Source organism: Ipomoea triloba, chromosome 14, assembly GCF_003576645.1.
Source record: "Ipomoea triloba cultivar NCNSP0323 chromosome 14, ASM357664v1".
Lineage (NCBI taxonomy): Eukaryota > Viridiplantae > Streptophyta > Magnoliopsida > Solanales > Convolvulaceae > Ipomoea > Ipomoea triloba.
The window spans coordinates 7,017,275-7,038,781 of NC_044929.1; the positions used below are offsets into that span (position 1 = coordinate 7,017,275).

At 33.9% G+C, this 21,507-nt stretch overlaps 2 protein-coding genes across 2 annotated transcripts; both read right to left on the bottom strand.

Annotated features, from left to right (window-relative positions):
• Window positions 1–6,444: 6,444 nt before the first annotated feature.
• On the bottom strand, window positions 6,445–10,694 carry LOC116003593 (protochlorophyllide-dependent translocon component 52, chloroplastic-like). The gene is made up of 7 exons (XM_031243491.1): window positions 10,140–10,694; window positions 9,193–9,380; window positions 8,363–8,452; window positions 8,089–8,272; window positions 7,736–7,933; window positions 7,309–7,496; window positions 6,445–6,884 (listed from the first exon to the last, which is right to left on the bottom strand). The coding sequence occupies exons 1-7, from the start codon at window positions 10,641–10,643 to the stop codon at window positions 6,629–6,631; spliced, it is 1,608 nt and encodes a 535-aa protein (XP_031099351.1). The 5' UTR covers window positions 10,644–10,694; the 3' UTR covers window positions 6,445–6,628.
• A 5,926-nt stretch (window positions 10,695–16,620) lies between these two features.
• Window positions 16,621–21,163, bottom strand: LOC116003592 (protochlorophyllide-dependent translocon component 52, chloroplastic-like). Its single transcript, XM_031243490.1, has 7 exons — window positions 20,566–21,163; window positions 19,543–19,730; window positions 18,742–18,831; window positions 18,468–18,654; window positions 18,115–18,312; window positions 17,688–17,875; window positions 16,621–17,061 (listed from the first exon to the last, which is right to left on the bottom strand). The coding sequence occupies exons 1-7, from the start codon at window positions 21,076–21,078 to the stop codon at window positions 16,806–16,808; spliced, it is 1,620 nt and encodes a 539-aa protein (XP_031099350.1). The 5' UTR covers window positions 21,079–21,163; the 3' UTR covers window positions 16,621–16,805.
• Window positions 21,164–21,507: the final 344 nt, after the last annotated feature.

Genomic DNA, 21,507 nt, shown 5'->3' on the forward strand with positions numbered 1-21,507 from the left:
GTAGAATGTTTTCCCTTTTTAATTAAATTGCAATGATATGACCATTTCCTTTTTCATTTTAGTTAATTATGGATTTTTTTTTATTTACAGTCAATTATTAATATTCATTTCCTTTTATATATTCATTTTTAGTCGATTTTTTTTTATTTTCAGTTAATTAGTCAATTAGAATAATAGATCCACTGGTATTTTTAATTAATGATGTAGAATATTATTATTGAAATATTTTTATTCTAATTGTAATTTACCTTTACTATTGTTTAAAATTTAAAATATGCCTTTACTATTCTTATGTTTTTATATATAGTATAGATTAATATTATGCCAATTATGACGTCCATGTATTATGAATAAGTATGGTAATTAAGGAGTATATATTATTATTAAAAAAAATAATGTATATTTTAATTTCGTTTAATTATGGACGTAATATGTGTATGTTTAATTTTCTTTAATTTTATCCGTAATATATATGTGTATGTTTAATTTTCTTTAATTATGTCCGTAATATGTGTACCATTAATTTCTTTAATTGATTAGATAAAATTACGGAAAGTATAAAAAACCGTTTAATAAAAGTATAATGTTTGATCTAATTTCTCAATGACCATAATTATTAAGATTTTATTCCAAAGTAACCATTAGCATAATTTTATATGTGTAATAATATGTGAATTGAAATAATTTACATAATTGTATGGACGTAATAATATGTGAATTAGCATAATAATACGTGAATTGAAATAATTATCATAATTTTGTTAATCTCCTCTAATTATGGATGTAATATGAGTATTATCAATTTCGTTAACTGATTTGATAAAATTTATATTACGAACAACAATATTAATTCATTAGTTGTCATAATTTTTAAGATTTTATTCAAAAGTAATCAAATGAAATGCACGGGTAATTGACATTATCTGAAGTAAAAATATATAAAATTATCGTAAGAATGAAATCTCTATGTTTAATGACCATAATAAATTTAGATGTTAAATATAGTTGGTAATTACCACGGGTTATTTAGATGGTAAATAATATATGGTAATTACCTATATAGATTAGCATATTAAACGGATTAACATATGGAACAATGTTATAAAAAAAGGAAAGAAGCCTTTTAGATAAAATATATTAGGAATAATATTAATTAATTAAAATATCATAGGAATTTCTCAATTCTATATTTATAATTACCTTTATAAACAGATTTAATAGGAAAATTTAGTTACAAACTTATATTAAGAGTTATGGATTATTATTATTATATTATTATTATTAATATTAGGAAAATTATGTTAAGAATTTTAAATTTATATTACTACGGAGTATTATATTATTATTATTATTATTATTATTATTATATTAACATAATAGATTTTAAATCGAGGCTACAAAATTTAATATTATTATTTCATTTATTCAAGTATAGTAATCACCATTTTTTAACTAATAAGTGTGAATTGGTATTATGCAATTAATGATAAAGATTAGTAATAATTGAAATCTAACAATCAATGATACAATGACCCATGTTTAGCTTCCAATGCACCATTTTTTATAAAATGAAGAATTGGAATGATAAAACGAACAATTGGAATGAATAATTGAGGATTTATTCAAGTATAGTAACCACCATTTTTACCGAATTACATGAGCATCCGTAAATGGGGAAGATCAAGATTGCAAATTCTACAATATATAGATGAGCATCCGTAGATTGCTAGTTATTTTGCACAGTACAACTAAAAAGATGGATAGTTAAATAAGGTATTATCATTCAAAATCTTGTAATACAAAGTTACAATACAATGTTTTTCCATTAGAAATTACCAATCAAAGTAATGTGATTAAAATATATAATTATAGAAAACATTTGATTGTTCACTACAATCACTCTGAAAATTGTAATTTTACATACGTGATACGCCCATGGAAAAATTGGCCTAGCTACTTGAAACCTTATCATCAAAAATTAAAGCATATTGAGCTGTTAAAATCAAACTAAATCACAGTACTACAAAATACTCTATGAAATGCAGACTACACCATAAGGATCTCCAACATGCAGAATGAATCAACTAAAAATTAAATCATACCGCATACCATAACAATTCTACGCGTGTTAAAGTTCGGTCTTCGACTTCGTAGAATTACAGATTATAGATCTCTAACTAATAGTGAGAGCACAGATATTGGTACGTTGTGAGAGAAGAGTCATTTCTCATCATTATATAGTGGAGGATAAATATAATATGGAAGATTTTTCAAAAGGAAAGTATAATTAATTTTAATTTTATGTAAATATAGATGATTGACATGTAAAAATTTTACTACAATATTATATAATTTTTTCATTCTAATATAGTTAATTACATGTCAATTATATAGATACATATAGATATATAGATATAGATATAGATTATCATATCACTAATCACCAATTAATTAATNTATCAATTTCGTTAACTGATTTGATAAAATTTATATTACGAACAACAATATTAATTCATTAGTTGTCATAATTTTTAAGATTTTATTCAAAAGTAATCAAATGAAATGCACGGGTAATTGACATTATCTGAAGTAAAAATATATAAAATTATCGTAAGAATGAAATCTCTATGTTTAATGACCATAATAAATTTAGATGTTAAATATAGTTGGTAATTACCACGGGTTATTTAGATGGTAAATAATATATGGTAATTACCTATATAGATTAGCATATTAAACGGATTAACATATGGAACAATGTTATAAAAAAAGGAAAGAAGCCTTTTAGATAAAATATATTAGGAATAATATTAATTAATTAAAATATCATAGGAATTTCTCAATTCTATATTTATAATTACCTTTATAAACAGATTTAATAGGAAAATTTAGTTACAAACTTATATTAAGAGTTATGGATTATTATTATTATATTATTATTATTAATATTAGGAAAATTATGTTAAGAATTTTAAATTTATATTACTACGGAGTATTATATTATTATTATTATTATTATTATTATTATATTAACATAATAGATTTTAAATCGAGGCTACAAAATTTAATATTATTATTTCATTTATTCAAGTATAGTAATCACCATTTTTTAACTAATAAGTGTGAATTGGTATTATGCAATTAATGATAAAGATTAGTAATAATTGAAATCTAACAATCAATGATACAATGACCCATGTTTAGCTTCCAATGCACCATTTTTTATAAAATGAAGAATTGGAATGATAAAACGAACAATTGGAATGAATAATTGAGGATTTATTCAAGTATAGTAACCACCATTTTTACCGAATTACATGAGCATCCGTAAATGGGGAAGATCAAGATTGCAAATTCTACAATATATAGATGAGCATCCGTAGATTGCTAGTTATTTTGCACAGTACAACTAAAAAGATGGATAGTTAAATAAGGTATTATCATTCAAAATCTTGTAATACAAAGTTACAATACAATGTTTTTCCATTAGAAATTACCAATCAAAGTAATGTGATTAAAATATATAATTATAGAAAACATTTGATTGTTCACTACAATCACTCTGAAAATTGTAATTTTACATACGTGATACGCCCATGGAAAAATTGGCCTAGCTACTTGAAACCTTATCATCAAAAATTAAAGCATATTGAGCTGTTAAAATCAAACTAAATCACAGTACTACAAAATACTCTATGAAATGCAGACTACACCATAAGGATCTCCAACATGCAGAATGAATCAACTAAAAATTAAATCATACCGCATACCATAACAATTCTACGCGTGTTAAAGTTCGGTCTTCGACTTCGTAGAATTACAGATTATAGATCTCTAACTAATAGTGAGAGCACAGATATTGGTACGTTGTGAGAGAAGAGTCATTTCTCATCATTATATAGTGGAGGATAAATATAATATGGAAGATTTTTCAAAAGGAAAGTATAATTAATTTTAATTTTATGTAAATATAGATGATTGACATGTAAAAATTTTACTACAATATTATATAATTTTTTCATTCTAATATAGTTAATTACATGTCAATTATATAGATACATATAGATATATAGATATAGATATAGATTATCATATCACTAATCACCAATTAATTAATTAATATCAATATCAATCAATATAAATATTAATATATAACAATATTACCATATCACTAATCACCAATTAATTATTCTTTTTTAAAATAATCACCAATTAATTAATTAATATTAGTATATATTAATATATTATATATTAATATATTAATATTAAGAATAACACCATATACCATATTATCAATTATCAATTATATATCACCAATCACCCATTAATATTAACAATATTACCATATTATCATATTATCATTATCATATTACCATAATAATATTATAGGATGGATAATTAATAAAATAATAAAATAATAAATAAATAAAATAAACAATTTTACCAAAATACCCCTAAGTTTTGGGGGGAAAATTTGGGAGGAGGAAATTGTTTTTATATATAGTATAGATATAGATTTTTGAATACATCTAATGACTAATGAGAAATGTGGGTATTTAGGTTCAAATCTTGATTTAAACCCTAAATTTTGATTTTTTAAAAAATACATATTTATTATTTTATATTATTCTAAAAAAAAAAAACAACAATACTCATTAACAAAAATTCATTTCTCAATAACTTTGCTCACATGTAATTAGTCCAATTATTTAGTTTTCGATCCAAGGAGACAGAAATTTTCTGATAATTTTGACAGTCAAATTTTCTGGCCTTGTCCGACTGGGACTATATTTCAGTTGTTATGCCGTGGACCCACCAGGTCCACCTTGGTGGACCTAGGTCAAATACGATGCCGTTTCACAATTTTTTATTTTATTTTTAAATAAAAAAATTAACGGCGTTAACGGCGTTAACGGCTCCTAATCGCAACAGAATACAAACTCTACATTCACAGACCATATACTCCATATTCACAATTTGAAAACTCCACATTCATACATTACATGGCTATATGTTTAGTAACAACAGGGCTATATGTTTAGTAACTATAATACCACTATTATGCATTCACACATTCAAAACTCTATATTCACAGGTCCTATACTCCATGTTCACACATTACAGGGTTAGAAGTTTCTAGAACTTTGTTAACTCTACTACAGATTCACACATTCATAACTCTACATTCACAAATTCTATACTCCATATTCACAATTTGAAACCTCCACATTCACACATTTCAAGGCTGCTAGAACTCTGTTAACTCTACTACAGATTCACACATTCATAACTCGACATTCACAAATTATATACTCCATATTCACAATTTGAAACTCTGTTAACTCTACTACAGATTCACACATTCATAACTCTACATTTACAAATTATATACTCCATATTCACAATTTGAAACCTCCACATTCACACATTTCAAGTCTGCTAGAACTCTGTTAACTTCCACATTCACACATTTCAAGTCTGCTAGAACTCTGTTAACTCTACTACAGATTCACACTTTCATAACTAGAACTCTGTTAACTCTACTACAGATTCACACTTTCATAACTCTAACTCTGTTAACTCTACTACAGATTCACACTTTCATAACTCTAGATTCACAAATTATATACTCCATATTCACAATTTGAAACCTCCACATTCACACATCCACATTCACACATTTCAAGTCTGCTAGAACTCTGTTAACTTCCACATTCACACATTTCAAGTCTGCTAGAACTCTGTTAACTCTACTACAGATTCACACTTTCATAACTAGAACTCTGTTAACTCTACTACAGATTCACACTTTCATAACTCTAACTCTGTTAACTCTACTACAGATTCACACTTTCATAACTCTAGATTCGTTAACTCTACTACAGATTCACACTTTCATAACTCTAGATTCACAAATTATATACTCCATATTCACAATTTGAAACCTCCACATTCACACATTTCAAGTCTGTTAGAACTCTGTTAACTCTACTACAGATTCACACTTTCATAACTCTAGATTCACAAATTATATACTCCATATTCACAATTTGAAACCTCCACATTCACACATTTCAAAGCTATATATTTAGTAATTTAAAAAAAAATAAAAAAAAATAAAAAATAGTGAAACGGCGTCGTATTGGACCCAGATCCACCTTGCAAGAGGTGGACCTGGGTCCACGGAGTAATTTGCCACTATATTCTAATTTTGTCCGATTAAGTGAGACTTCTCATTCAGTAAATTAACCATAAGATTCATTTTGTAATAAATTTAACCAGTCCATTATAATCTTCTTATGCCTTCTTACTAGAAATATGCTTTGTCTCGAACTGAAACTTATCAATACCATTAACTTATCATTTAATTACACCCTTCACCATGGCTTTATCTCATATAGTTTATATCAAACTTTGAGAAGCATTGCAACTTGCAAGCCATAATTACCCTTCAATATAATGTCTCTAAATTCTTATTGAATGCATGCCTTAATGCAAATCAAAACAAGAATTATCAAGAAAACCTTTAATACATGTTAACAACAAATGCATTATACATAGAGTTTGATTACATGTTGCACCACACAAACTCCCCATGATCAGTTCAAGATCAAGAATGCACCGAGCTTCAACGAAAAGCATGATCGTAGTCATGGAAGCGGAAAGTTTTGTAAGTGAAGTGAGATAACCACCTCGAAGCCAGAAAGCACAGCACCGCCATGGCAATCAAAGTATTTCTTGTGGCGACCGACATCAAACCCTGTTTAGCTGCAGCAACGATTCCAATCGAAGCAATGGAAATTACCTGCAACGCGACCTCAAGCACGCTCAAACTTTTATATGCTGCGTTGCAGCTCGAGCATTTCACTGTATGGCTCCAGTACCTGACAAAACGATTCCCGCCATCATCATTTGTGTTGTTTTCCTTCACGTTAATTATCGTTTTATACTAGCATTTTCTTTTAGAAACAAGATCACTTGTTTAGTGTTACGAAAGTAAAGAGAGAGTTTCTTAATATGCTCTTATACTGTCATATAGAAAAGAGAATACAAAGCCCTATAAATAGGTGCTAGAAGACTACGAATAGGAAACACATTTCCATATGCTACCTACCTAACTCACTAAGACTACCTAATCTATAGATCTTCCATATATTAAATAAATATTCCATAACATTTAGAAACAATAAACATCAATGAGCAAGACACGAAAGAAGTAATTTTGTACCATTTTAAGATTTCAGATCAATAAGATGAGAGTAAAGAAAATGAAGAAAGGAAGGATATCGTTTGGAGCTGTGGGCTTACCGGTCCATCAACTGTTCTCTAGGAGGCGTTTGCGGGAGGGCTCCACTAAACTTTCCTCTCCAATCAACTTGTCCGCCTGCATACTTATTTAACCACCTTCGGAAAGCAACCACAAGTGTATCTGCCTTTGTTGGCACAAAACAAGATTTATGCCAATTATAAGGGCCGATTTCCTTCAGCTTATGTTCCTTAGAAACGAGGGAGGGGGGATATGTTGATTAGTCAGAGCATCAGATGATAACACAAAATCAAAATGCATTTGTCTACATGCTCTATTGAAACCTTTGCACTACAAAATCTTAGCATCATCAATCCTTGGTAAGGTTGAGAACACGAGGTTATGTTTTCGAGACTTATAAATAGACCAACAAAAGTAAATAGGACATTTTTACGTGAAAAATAATAGCAAAGACATCAAAAGGCTTACCTCCACATGAAGAAGATATAAATCTGAGTCCAAAATTAGGTTCACATCTATATGAAACATCCAGCGTGGCACTACTCTGTCAATCCAGACAGCAAAGTTTCTTGGTACGGCAAATATTAATCTGCTGTTACCCGGGCTAACAGGGATGCAATAGAAAACTAAAAAAGCTCGTTTCACTTTTGCATTTGAGGGCTTTTCCTGCATGATTGGATATATAAATTTTAAGTGGTAAAAAAAGAAATAAAAACTAGAGAATAAAATCAATAATGAATTAAAGAAATCATTGCATATTGTCATCAGTTATCACTCATCAAGAAGTTGTTTAGTAACTTACAAATAATAAAAGTATGTACCTCTGTAGCCTTTGGTGACGAAGTAGATTGGCTGCTTGAAATTGCCCAAGGAAGGATTCCATAGTATACACAAGGTGCAGCAAAATTGTTACACCCAAAAAACTGCTTTCCCATGAATCCATTTACGTCTAGTTGCACAAGACTCATTTCGAGTGGCTTGCCTCCTTCTCTGTCGGCCTTTAAAGTGCAGAAATATGGCTGTCAGCCATGTAAGCTCATATATAGACAAGGAACACGATACTACTGCATAGGAGTATATGTATAAGTGTCTTATCTTTCTGGGGTTGGTGGAATTCTCATTATGCCATGATGTGCATAATGAACATGCGCAGGGTCCATAAGGTTTTCAATCAGAACTTCATACCTGAAAGATATTCCTTTAGCTTCCAATGAAAACTGAAAAAGAATTTAAGCAACTTTGGTAATTTGGTGGCATGAACTTCAGCATTCTAGCTTAATCACATCCAAGCAAAACTGAAGAAATTGAAGAACATTCTTTGTAGAATTTCTTCCATAGTGATTTAGTTTTGTTTCTATTTTTGTTTTTCACATTTTCCTTCTGCTTACAGTCAACTTTCTCTTTTGCTCTACCATCATCTAAATGAAGAGTTTTTAATGTCATAATTCACCTTGAAGATACAAGGCACATGGGATATATATATATATATATATATATATATATATATATATATATATATATATATATATATATATATATATATATATATATTAGGGAAAATTGCATTTTTGATCATTCATAGTCCTTGAGTTCTATGCGTGACCATCTTTAACTCCTAAATTATGCGCAAAGTGGCGAGTTTAGCTCCCGAAGGACCAAATCTGCCAGTTTATTAAGTGACATATTGGTAGAAGAAACAGTCCCCGAGGGACTAAAACCGCCACTTAGGGCATAAGTTAGGGGTTAAAGATGTTCAATCATATAACTCAAGACCAAGTTTATACCACGGGTATAATTGAAGGACAAAAAATACAATTTTCCCTTAAAGGTATTTTATTTGCCATCAGCTAAAAGAATAGAGATATGGGAGGTGAGTTGTGTAAGAACTCCTGGGGAAGATAATTAACACATCTGTATCTGCTTACCCATATGGTATATCTCTAACTATTATTGATTTAGTAAATGAAGGATCATCAAGTTCAGGGATATAAACTGGCTTTTTCTTCATAAATATGTCTTTATACAAAGGGTCTGAGTTTGGCCAAAACCAAAGAATGTCATTTTGGACGCAACTTGGGTAAACAGCTACACATGCCCTTTTGGATGTATGAATCTGCACATACATGTTGGCAAAATGTTACTTCTACTCACATCAAGAAACATTAGTATTCTCTAAATGCTTTAAACAACTATAGACTAGTGGTAATGCAATTTGAAAGAAAAAGGAGTTAATACCCAATTTAAGCCCGGTTTGATAACATAGTTAACTTATCAATTAATTTTGGCTTGTTTGACCATTATTAGCTGTTTGACTTAGTTAAACAACCAATATAAGTGTTTAATTAATTAGTTTTTTGTAACAGCTTATTGCTCCGAAATGCTAAAATTCAAAAAGCTACTCAAAGCAGTTTTTTTTATAAGATTTTTTTTGAGAATATAAGATTTTTTAAAGTCATTTTGCATATAATCAGCTATCAACTAATTTACAAATCTATCTTTCTACAATCAGCTAATATTATCAACTACTCGATTTAGTCTTAAACGTCTTTTTGTGCTTAATTAGGTCCTTGACTGGGATAGTTTTACCCAATTAAGTTTTCTATTAAGACAACTTGGTAATTTCACATTTATTAATACCTAATTTAGTCATCGAGTTTTGTAATTTTACTCAAATTAGTCTTCAACTACAGTGGTTTTACCCGCATTTAGTCTCCACCTGAAATGATTTTTCTCGATTTAATCCTTGATTCTAATAGCTGAAGATTCAATTGGGTAAAACCATCAAGTCTAGGACCTAATTAAGACATTTATGACTAAATTGGGTATTAACTCAAAAGAAAAAGTATGGTAGCCAAAGGGAAGATTTGTTCACCGGGGGGCCATCTCTGGGGGCTTGAGGGATGAACTTACAATCACCAGAGCCACTGAAACACCAGCCATGATACACACACTGCAACCTGCCCCACTGATCAATCCTCCCTTCAGACAAAGGAGCCAGGCGATGAGGGCAAGCATCATCCATAACTTTCCACTCCCCTTCATTCCTATCCCACCACACCACCACATCAATCCCTAGAATTCTCTTCCCCTGTGGCCTCCTCTTGTCAAGATCGCACAAGGGCATCACCGGGTACCACTGCGCATACCAGTCGAATTTCTCTTCCCGGGAAGCGCCCTCCTTTTCCGGCTCCGCTGAGACATCTGGGGAAATGGCAGTGAATCTTGCGGTCTTGGAGCGAGTTGTCCTGAGAGGAGAGAAGGGGAGAGGTTTTGAGGGAAAAGGAGAAATGGGTTTGTGAAATTGAATGGGTGGGAGGGTGGTGGAGTTCACAGCGAAGTGAAATGGCTGAAAGGTGGAAGCTTTCAGCGCATCCATGGCTGGGCATTCTTGATTGATTGCTCAACTGGTGCTCTTTTTGTTTTACTTTGGCATTGACACCAATTCTTACTGTAGACTGTAGAGAAGTCAAGTAATCATTATGCGGCGAGCAGCGAACTAAAAGCATCCTTATCAACGAAGTTATTTCACGGTAATTGAGGAGTTTTTATAAGTGCAATTAGGAAAGAAAAAATGGAAGAAGATAAAAAAAAAAACAAACAAATCTGATATCTAAATAAAAATAAAAAAACGCTTGCAGTGCACGCATGAGCTGAGCTGAACGCGCACAACCGCTGATGGTAGTAGAATAGTTAATCAGCTTTTACCGTAGCAATAACCTTTCATTTGCAGAAGCTTCCCTCTTCCTCTCTCTCCTTTCTTTTGCTATGCCACATGGCTGATCTCTGACATAAACTCCACCAATAATCACAGATAGGAATGCTCTAAGTCACCCCAGGGATTTGATTAGTTGAGATGCTGCCAACCAAACTAATTACTACTTCTTGAAGGTTTTCATTTTTTTTTTTAAATTTTAGAGCATGCTTATCGGTTAGGGTTTTTCTCATAATTTTTCATTTTTTTATGGGCTCCAACATTCACCTCATCCTCCACTATCTCACTTAATCATAAAAACTCTTCACCATATTAGTTTAAAGTTTTTTCTCAGTTTTTTGTAGACCCACCTGACAAGATAATTGGGCAAGCAACCGACCCGGAACCACTAGAGGCAAAGCAAGTTGTCACGAAAAAGTCAAACAACCACATAAAAGTGCATTACTCCGACACATTGAGGAGCGGAATTACTCAGCAGTATGGGTGGGCATTTCGGTTCGGATAAACCGAATCGAACCAAACCGAATCGATCCGAGCCGAACCGAACTAGTAATACAAAATCGAACGGTTCGAGATTATTGTAAACTGAACGGTTCGGTTAAAAATCAAACCGAACCGAACTTTGTTAGGTTTTAATAATAATAAAAATAATAATAAATAAATAAATAAATAAATTAATTAATTAATTAATAATGATAATACTAATAATAACGTGCAATTAAACTCTCAAACATGTCAAATTGATACAATGAAGCCCACAAACCAGTAATTGACCTATTATTACCGGTCATTTAGATTTTCCAGCAAACTTGTGTCACTTTTAGGCGACCGGCGATGAATCGTCGCCGGTCGCCATCTCCAACGACTGGTCGCCTTCTCCGTGAAGAAGGCGACTAGAACTCCGGTCGCCTTCTCCCACGAAGAAAGCGACCAGAAATGGTCGCCTTCTTCACGGAGAAAGCAACTAGAAATGGTCGCTTTCTTCACGGAGATGGCGACCAGATCTGGACGTCTTCTCCGTGAAGAAGGCGACCAGTCGTTGGAGATGACGATCGGAGACGACAAATCGTCGCCGGTCGTCGAAAAATGACGCAGGTTTTTTCTCAGTTTTTTTGTGGACCCACCTAACAAGATAATTGGGCAAGTACCCGACCCGGAACCACTAGAGGCAAAGCAAGCTGTCACGAGGAAGTCAAACAACCACATAAAAGTGCATTACTCTGACACATTGAAGAGGGGAATTACTCAGCAGCTCCCCATCATTACTCCTCCCACAATTATTACCCGAGTCCGTTATACTCACCAGAAGAAGAGCCGTTGCATCTTTAGTATAAAGAATAAACCCTGTAATGGAGATGGAGGGTCTCTGGTTTTCTGACACACAAACACTATTGTACTTTACCTATCAATATTATCCGGTAACATTTTTGCCGTTATTGGCGCTCTTGTTGAGAGTTGAGATCAAATCTCAGGCAACACTTCACACATTACAAAAATCAACTTATCACTGGAGATGGTTCGATCAGGGGGGAGCTGCTCCCATGGATCCCGTTAACTGTACTGTAACGGCAACAATGGTCGCGAAGGGGATCTTGAGGCGGCGCAGTAGACCACCTCGGTGCCTTCCATGGCGGCACGTCCACCTCCTCAAGTGCATTCGCCGTTGCCTCCTCAAGTGGAGTCCGCCTCCTCAAGTGTGTCATCCGTCGCCTCCTCAAGTGGCGTTAACCTCATCAAGCGCGTCTGCCTAATCAAGTGCGTCTACCTCCGCCTCCTCAAGTGGCGTCAACCTCATCAAGCACGTCCGCGCAGTCGTTATATCGTGACTGTGATCACTAATACTACAGTTCATCTCAAAATATACTACCTTACATTTGTTTTTATATTATCGAATGAAACTGTAGTTATATCGAAATGTAACTGTAGTTGTGTTGAAATGTAACTGCAGTGTATATGAACTGATACTAAATAACAGTTTCACATTTGTGTTTTATATTATCGAATGAAACTGTAGTTATATCGAAATGTAACTGCAGTTGTGTTGAAATGTAACTGCAGTCTATATGAACTGATACTAAATAACAGTTTCACATTTGTGTTTTATATTATCGAATGAAACTGTAGTTATATCGAAATGTAACTGTAGTTGTGTTGAAATGTAACTGCAGTGTATATGAACTGATACTAAATAACAGTTTCACATTTGTGTTTTATATTATCGAATGAAACTGTAGTTATATCGAAATGTAACTGTAGTTGTGTTGAAATGTAGCTGTAGTGTATATGAACTGATACTGAATAACAGTTTCACATTTGTGTTTTTATATTATTGAATGGAACTATAGTTATATCGAAATGTAGCTGCAGTTGTGTTGAATTGTAACTGTAGTTGTGTTGAAATGTAACTGTAGTTTATATGAACTGAAAGTGAATGGCGCGGAACGAAGGTCGTTTCATCTGTCTGTTTTCATTAATCAAAACGACGTCGTTTTGATGCGCGGTCCACGATATAATTTGCTGCCTCCTCAAGTGGTGTTCGCCTCCTCAAATGCGTCCGCCTCCTCAAGTGGCGTTTGCCTCATCAAGTGCGTCCGCCTCCTCAACCGGCGTCCGCCTTATCAAGTGGCGTCTGCCTCATCAAGTGCGTCCGCCTCCTCAAGTGGCGTCCGTTGCCTCAAGCGGTGCAACATACGCGCAGGAGGGTAAGGGGATGCGAGAGAGAATCCAACAATTATGAATGCACTTATTGGTCATGGAGGTCCGCCCGGATCAACAATTATCAATGTACTTATTGGTCATGGTCCGCCCTAATCAACGATTATCAATGCACCTATTGGTCATGGTCCGCCTTGATCAACGATTATCAATGTACCTATTGGTCATGGTCCGCCCTGATCAATTTTGTTAAAAAAAATTAATAATAATAATAAAGAAATAAAAAAAATTTCCCGTAGGGCCAGAACGGGATCTGATCTCGCTAGCTACCTGACGGGAGGGTGTTTTTTGGGTCAAGCTTAAGGCTTGGTTACGAAAACACTACACCCTATTTCCTTAGGGTCAGCACGAGATCTGATCTCGCTAGCTACCTGACGGTAGGGTGTTTTCTGGGTCAAGCTTGAGGCTTTGTTTCGAAAACACCACACCACATTCCCTTAAGGCCGGCATGGGATCCGATCGCTAGCTACCTAACGGAAGAGTTGACCTTTGACCGAGCCTACGACTTGTCGAAGTGAGCTCGCACACAAAGCGAAAAAAAAACTGGGTCGAGGTCGTTCCTCGGCCACGGCTGGGTAGGGCTTCAAAAAATAAATAATTTTTATATTAAAAAAAAAAACCTTATTCGTCTCGCTTTTCTACGCCTGAGCATATGATACTCGATAAATGGCAAATTTGCACTATCATTACTCCCTAGTTGACTCTGCTACGCTCTTAACTTGGAGTAAGGGGGGCTGGTGACAGAATAATTGGGCAAGCACCTAACCTGAAACCACTAGAGGCAAAGCAAGTTGTCATGAGGAAGTCAAACAACCACATAACATTGCATTACTTCGATACATTGAAAAGGGGAATTACTCAGCAGCTCCCCCATCATTACTCCTCCCACCATTATTACCCGAGTCCGTTACACTCACCAGAAGAAGAGCCGTTGCACCTTTAGTATAAAGAATGAACCTTGTAATGGAGATAGGGTCTCTGATTTTCTGACACACAAACACTATTGTACTCAACTATTGTACTTTACCTATCAATATTATCCAGTAACATTCTTACCGTCACCACCATTTTCTATCTTATATTTTAATTATTTCTTTATTTATTTGAATTATAAATTTATAATTATAAAAATTAATTAAAATAAACATTCCTACATTTAATTAAAATGATAATTACAAACATTTAAATTAATTTTCGTTGTTGCTTTTTTATTTTAATCATTTTAAATTTTAATTATAATTAAATCATTCAAAAGTTAAAAATATTAAATTTGGTATTTTATAGAGAAAATTGAAACGAAAATAATAAAACAATCAAAAACAAACAAATTAAATGAAAAAAAAAGTAGATGAAGGACCTGAAAAAAAAAAAAAAAAACAGAAATGAAAGCAAAACAAAAATGAAATCAAAAGAAAAAAAAAAACAGAAATAAAACCAGCTGGCAAGAGTGAGAAGAGCACCCCCACTTTCTTACATAATCTCCAATTTTGCAAAGTTCATTTTTTCAAATAACCCACCACCACATCAGTTTAAACCAACCCTTTTGTTTTTACACTATTCCAATAACTTCTCATGATCCTCTAGTGTAGATGCTCTTATATAAATCTATCTTCTAACTGAATTTGGGTCAATACACCAAAATTTGTACTTTGCGTTTGTCTGTCTTGTACCTTCCATTACATTCAGACAAAATTGCCCTTGCTATATTCAATTAGTATCTTTGTTCTTTGCCCTTGTGACAAGTTTTCGTGCTCTCAGTGGTAGCTTGATTTCTTTTACGGTGCTCAAAAGATATGGCAGCATCCAGGGACGGAGCCAAGATTAGAGGGAGGGGGGCCAAATTCATTTAAGAGTGAACAATTAAATATATTAATATTCATTTAATATATATCAAAATACATAATTATAATACAAAAATATTAATTGAATATATACTAAATTTTTTTGCAATATGCTTTTCAATATACATACACTAACAAATAAATACAAATTGTACGAGAATAGTATATGAATACCCTTCTCCAAAAAAAAGTATATGAATACCCAAAAAATGCTTGTAATAAATACAAATTGACCTTCAAAATATTTTATGAAGACAGCACCCACGAACTTAACAAATCCACGGCGGAGCAAGGAAAAAATGAGCTCTGACAAACAAATGGAGAATGAAGCAAGGAAAAAATGAAGTCTGACAAAAAAAAGGAGAATGAAGCAAAAGGAAGATGGTTTTCTTTGTTCTTGCCGAGCGAAAGAAAGAAGAAAAATGGTGTTTCTCCTCATTTTCTGCTTGCAGCCTACTGCCAAATGAAATTAATAAAATTGAGAGTTGAAGATACAAGTGGGTCTTTAATTTGAAAAAAAAAAAAACTACGACTTTCAAAAAAATCTGAAAAAAAATACAAGTGGGTCTTGAAAAAAGAGAATGAGAGTGGAAAGTTGTAAAAAAGTGTGGCATTCCTCATACATTGTTGTCTCCCAAACGGCATTTGAATATAATAAATGCCACATAAGGGACCCAATACCACAAATATATAATAATATAAATAAGAATTTGCTGAATTATTGGGAGGCTCGAGGTAAGAAATGGACAAATGTTTTAAGGAGGGGGGCCAAAACATGTATTATAATAACTTAAAAAAAAACCATGTATTATAATAGTAAAATCTATTGGGTTGGGGGGGGGGGGGCCACGGCCCCCTTCACAATACATGTAGCTCCGTCCCTGGCAGCATCCACCTCACAGAACTTAGCATCATAGAAATTACTATTGAGGTTGTCCTTATGCCTTCTTCATAGAAATATGCTTTGGCTCGAACTGAAACTTATCAATACCATTAACTTATCATTTAATTACACCCTTCACCATGGCTTTATCTCATATAATTTATATCACACTTTGGGAAGCATTGCAACTTGCAAGCCATAATTTCTCTTCAATATAATGCCTCTAAATTCTCATTGAAGTCATGCCTTAATGCAAATCAAAACAAGAATTATCAAGAAAACCTTTAATACATGTTAACAACAAATGCATTATACCATAGAGTTTGATTACATGTTGCACCACACAAACTCCCCATGATCAGTTCAAGATCAAGAATGCACCGAGTTTCAACGAAAAGCATGATCGTAGTCATGGAAGCGAAAAGTTTTGTAAGTGAAGTGAGATAACCACCTCGAAGCCAGAAAGCACAGCACCGCCATGGCGATCAAAGTATTTCTTGTGGCGACCGACATCAAACCCCGTTTAGCTGCAGCTACGATTCCAATCGAAGCAATGGAAATTACTTGCAACGCGACCTCAAGCACGCTCAAACTTTTATATGCTGCGTTGCAGCTCGAGCATTTCACTGTATGGCTCCAGTACCTGACAAAACGATTCCAGCAATAATCATTTGTGTGGTTTTCCTTCACGTTAATTATCGTTTTATACTAGCATTTTCTTTTAGAAACAAGATCACTTGTTTAGTGTTACAAAAGTAAAGAGAGAGTTTCTGAATATGCTCTTATACTGTCATATAGAAAAGAGAATACAAAGCCCAATAAATAGGTGCTAGAAAACTACGAATAGGAAACACGTTTCCATATGCTACCTACCTAAATTCCTAAAACTGCCTAATTTATAGAGCTTCCATATATTAAATAAATATTCCATAACACTCTCCTCAAGTTGGAGCATAGATACTAATCATGCCCAACCTGTTACACAAATAACTAATAGCCCAAAACAACGAAATAACTAAATAACGAAGGTGCTAGAAGACTACGAATAAGAAACACGTTTCCATATGCTACCTACCTAAATCACTAAGACTGCCTAATCTATAGAGCTTCCATATATTAAATAAATATTCCATAACATTTAGAAACAATAAACATCAATGAGCAAGAGACGAAAGGAGTTATTTTGTACCATTTTAATATTTCAGATCGATAAGATGAGAGTAAAGAAAATGAAGAAAGGAAGGATATCGTTTGGAGCTGTGGGCTTACCGGTCCATCAACTGTTCTCTAGGAGGCGTTTGTGGGAGGGCTCCACTAAACTTTCCTCTCCAATCAACTTGTCCGCCTGCATACTTATTTAACCACCTTCGGAAAGCAACCACAAGTGTATCTGCCTTTGTTGGCACAAAACAAGATTTATGCCAATTATAAGGGCCGATTTCCTTCAGCTTATGTTCCTTAGAAACGAGGGAGGGGGGATATGTTGATTAGTCAGAGCATCAGATGATAACACAAAATCAAAATGCATTTGTCTACACGCACTATTGAAACCTTTGCACTACAAAATCTTAGCATCATCAATCCTTGGTAAGGTTGAGAACACGAGGTTATGTTTTCGAGACTTATAAATAGACCAACAAAAGTAAATAGGACATTTTTACGTGAAAAATAATAGCAAAGACATCAAAAGGCTTACCTCCACATGAAGAAGATATAAATCTGAGTCCAAAATTAGGTTCTGCCCTATATGAAACATCCAGCGTGGCACTACTTTGTCAATCCAGACAGCAAAGTTTCTTGGTGAGGCAAATATTAGTCTGCTGTTACCCGGGCTAACAGGGACACAATAGAAAACTAAAAAAGCTCGTTTCACTTTTGCATTTGAGGGTTTTTCCTGCACGATTGGATATATAAATTTTAAGTGGTAAAAAAATAAACAAAAACTAGAGAATAAAATCAATAATGAATTAAAGAAATCATTGCATATTGTCATCAGTTATCACTCATCACGAAGTTGTCTAGTAACTTACAAATAATAAAAGTATATACCTCTGTAGCCTTCGGTGACGAAGTAGATTGGCTGGTTGTACTTGGCCCAGGAGTGTAATACCCATAGTACACACAAGGTGCGGCGAAAATGTTACCCCCAAAAAGCTGCTTTCCCGTGAATCCATTTACATCTAGTTGCATAAGACTAATTTCAAGTGGCTTGCCTCCTTCTCTGTCGGCCTTTAAAGTGCAGAAATATGGCTGTCAGCCACGTAAGCTCATATATAGGCAATGAAGAGGATACTGCATAGGAGTATATGTATAAGTGTCTTATCTTTCTGGTGTTGGTGGAATTCTCATTATGCCATGATGTGCATAATGAACATGCGCAGGGTCCATAAGGTTTTCAATCAGAACTTCATACCTGAAAGATATTCCTTTAGCTTCCAATGAAACTGAAAAAGAATTTAAGCAACTTTGGTAATTTGGTGGCATGAACTTCAGCATTCTAGCTTAACCATATCCAAGCAAAACTGAAGAAATTGAAGACCATTCTTTGTAGAATTTCTTCCACAGTGATTTAGTTTGGTTTCAATTTTTGTTTTTCACATTTTCCTTCTGCTTACAGTCAACTTTCTCTTTTGCTCTACCATCAGCTAAATGAAGAGTTTTTAATGTCATAATTCACCTTGAAGATACAAGGCAGATGGGATATATATATATATATATATATATATATATATATATATATATATAAATTAGGGAAAATTGCATTTTTGATCCTTCATAGTCCTTGAGTTATATGCGTGACCATCTTTAACTCCTAAACTATGCGCAAAGTGGCGAGTTTAGCTCCCGAAGGACCAAATCTGCCACTTTATTAAGTGACATATTGGTAGAAGAAATAGTCCTCGAGAGACTACAACTGTCACTTAGGGCATAACTTAGGGGTTAAAGATGTTCATGCATATAACTCAGGACCAAGTCTATACCACGGATATAACTAAAGGACAAAAGATACAATTTTCCCTTAAAATTACTTTATCTGCCATCAGCTAAAAAAAAATAGAGATATGGGAGGTGGGTTGTGTAAGAACTCCTGGGGAAGATAATTAACACATCTGTATCTGCTTACCCATATGGTATATCTCTAGCTATCATTGATTTAGTAAATGAAGGATCATCAAGTTCAGGGATATAAACTGGCTTTTTCTTCATAAATATGTCTTTATACAAAGGGTCTGAGTTTGGCCAAAACCAAAGAATGTCATTTTGGACGCAACTTGGGTAAACAGCTACACATGCCCTTTTGGATGTATGAATCTGCACATACATGTTGGCAAAATGTTACTTCAAACTCACATCAAGAAACATTAGTATTCTCTAATGCTTTAAACAACTATAGGCTAGTGGTAATGCAATTTGAAAGAGAAAGGAGTTAATTCCCAATTTAAGCCTTGTTTGATAACATAGTTAGCTTATCAACTAATTTTGGCTTTTTTGACCATTATTAGCTGTTTTACTTAGTTAAAAAACCAATACAATTGTTTAATTAATTAGTTTTTTGTAACGGCTTATTGCTCCAAAATGCTAAAATTCAAAAAGCTGCTCAAAGCAATTTTTTTATAAGATTTTTGAAAGTCATTTTGCATGTAATCAACTATCAACTAATTTACAAATCATCTTTCTACAATCAGCTAATGTTATCAACTAGTCAAACTCACTAACCCAATCAGCTAACAACTATCTGCTAACAACAATTCACCAAACACCTTCGTAGTTTGAGACTATAGCGAGTTTTTCTAGATTTAGTCTTAAACGTCTTTTTGTGCTTAATTAGGTCCTTGACTGAGATAGCTTTACCCAATTAAGTTCTCTATTAAGATAGCTTGGTAATTTCACATTTATTAATACCCAATTTGGTCCTCGACTTTTGTAATTTTACTCAAATTACTTTTCAAGTGGTTTTACCCGCATTTAGTCTCCACCTGAAATGATTTTTCTTAATTTAATCCTTGATTTTAATAGCTGAAGATTCAATTGAGTAAAACCATAGAGGTCGAGGACCTAATTAAGACATTTATGACTAAATTTTATGACTAAATTGGGTATTAACTCAAAAGAAAAAGTATGGTAGGCAAAGGGAAGATTTGTTCACCGGAGGGCCATCTCTGGGGGCTTGAGGGATGAACTTACAATCACCAGAGCCACTGAAACACCAGCCATGATACACACACTGCAACCTGCCCCACTGATCAATCCTCCCTTCAGACAAAGGAGCCAGCCGATGAGGGCAAGCATCATCCATAACTTTCCACTCCCCTTCATTCCTATCCCACCACACCACCACATCAATCCCAAGAATCCTCTTCCCATGCGGCCTCCTCTTGTCAAGATCGCACAAGGGCATCACCGGGTACCACTGCGCATACCAATCGAATTTCTCTTCCCGGGACGCGCCCTCCGTTTCCGCCTCTGCCCAGACGTCCGGGGAAATGGCAGTGAAAAGCTTGAATCTTGCGGCCTTGGAGTGAGTTGTCCGGAGAGGAGAGAAGGGGAGGGGCTTTGAGGGAAAAGGGGAATTGGGTTTGTGAAATTGAATGGGTGGGAGGGTTGTGGAGTTCACGGCGAAGTGAAATGGCTGAAAGGTGGAAGCTTTCAGCGCATCCATGGCTGGGCTCTCTCGATTGATTGCTCAACCGGTGCGGTTTGGTATTGACACCAATTCTTCAAGTGTGGAGAAGTGAAGAAATCAAATTATGTGGCGAGCAGCGAACCAAGTCACCTCCAGGGATTTGATTAGTTGAGATGCTGACAACCAAACTAATTACTACTTCTCGAGGTTTTCATTTTTTTTTTAATTTTATATTAACCTATCTTCTAACTGAATTTGGGACAGCACACCAAATTTTTTACTTTGCGTTTGTCTGTTTTGTACCTTCCATTACATTGAGACAAAATTGCCCTTGATATCTTCTTCTTTATATATATATATATATATATATATATTTTTTTTTTTTTAAAGTAACGAACAAATTCATTTAACAAAGACCAGTAGCCAACACATTTCAAAGAAAAGAAGGGGTGGTTAAACAAATTC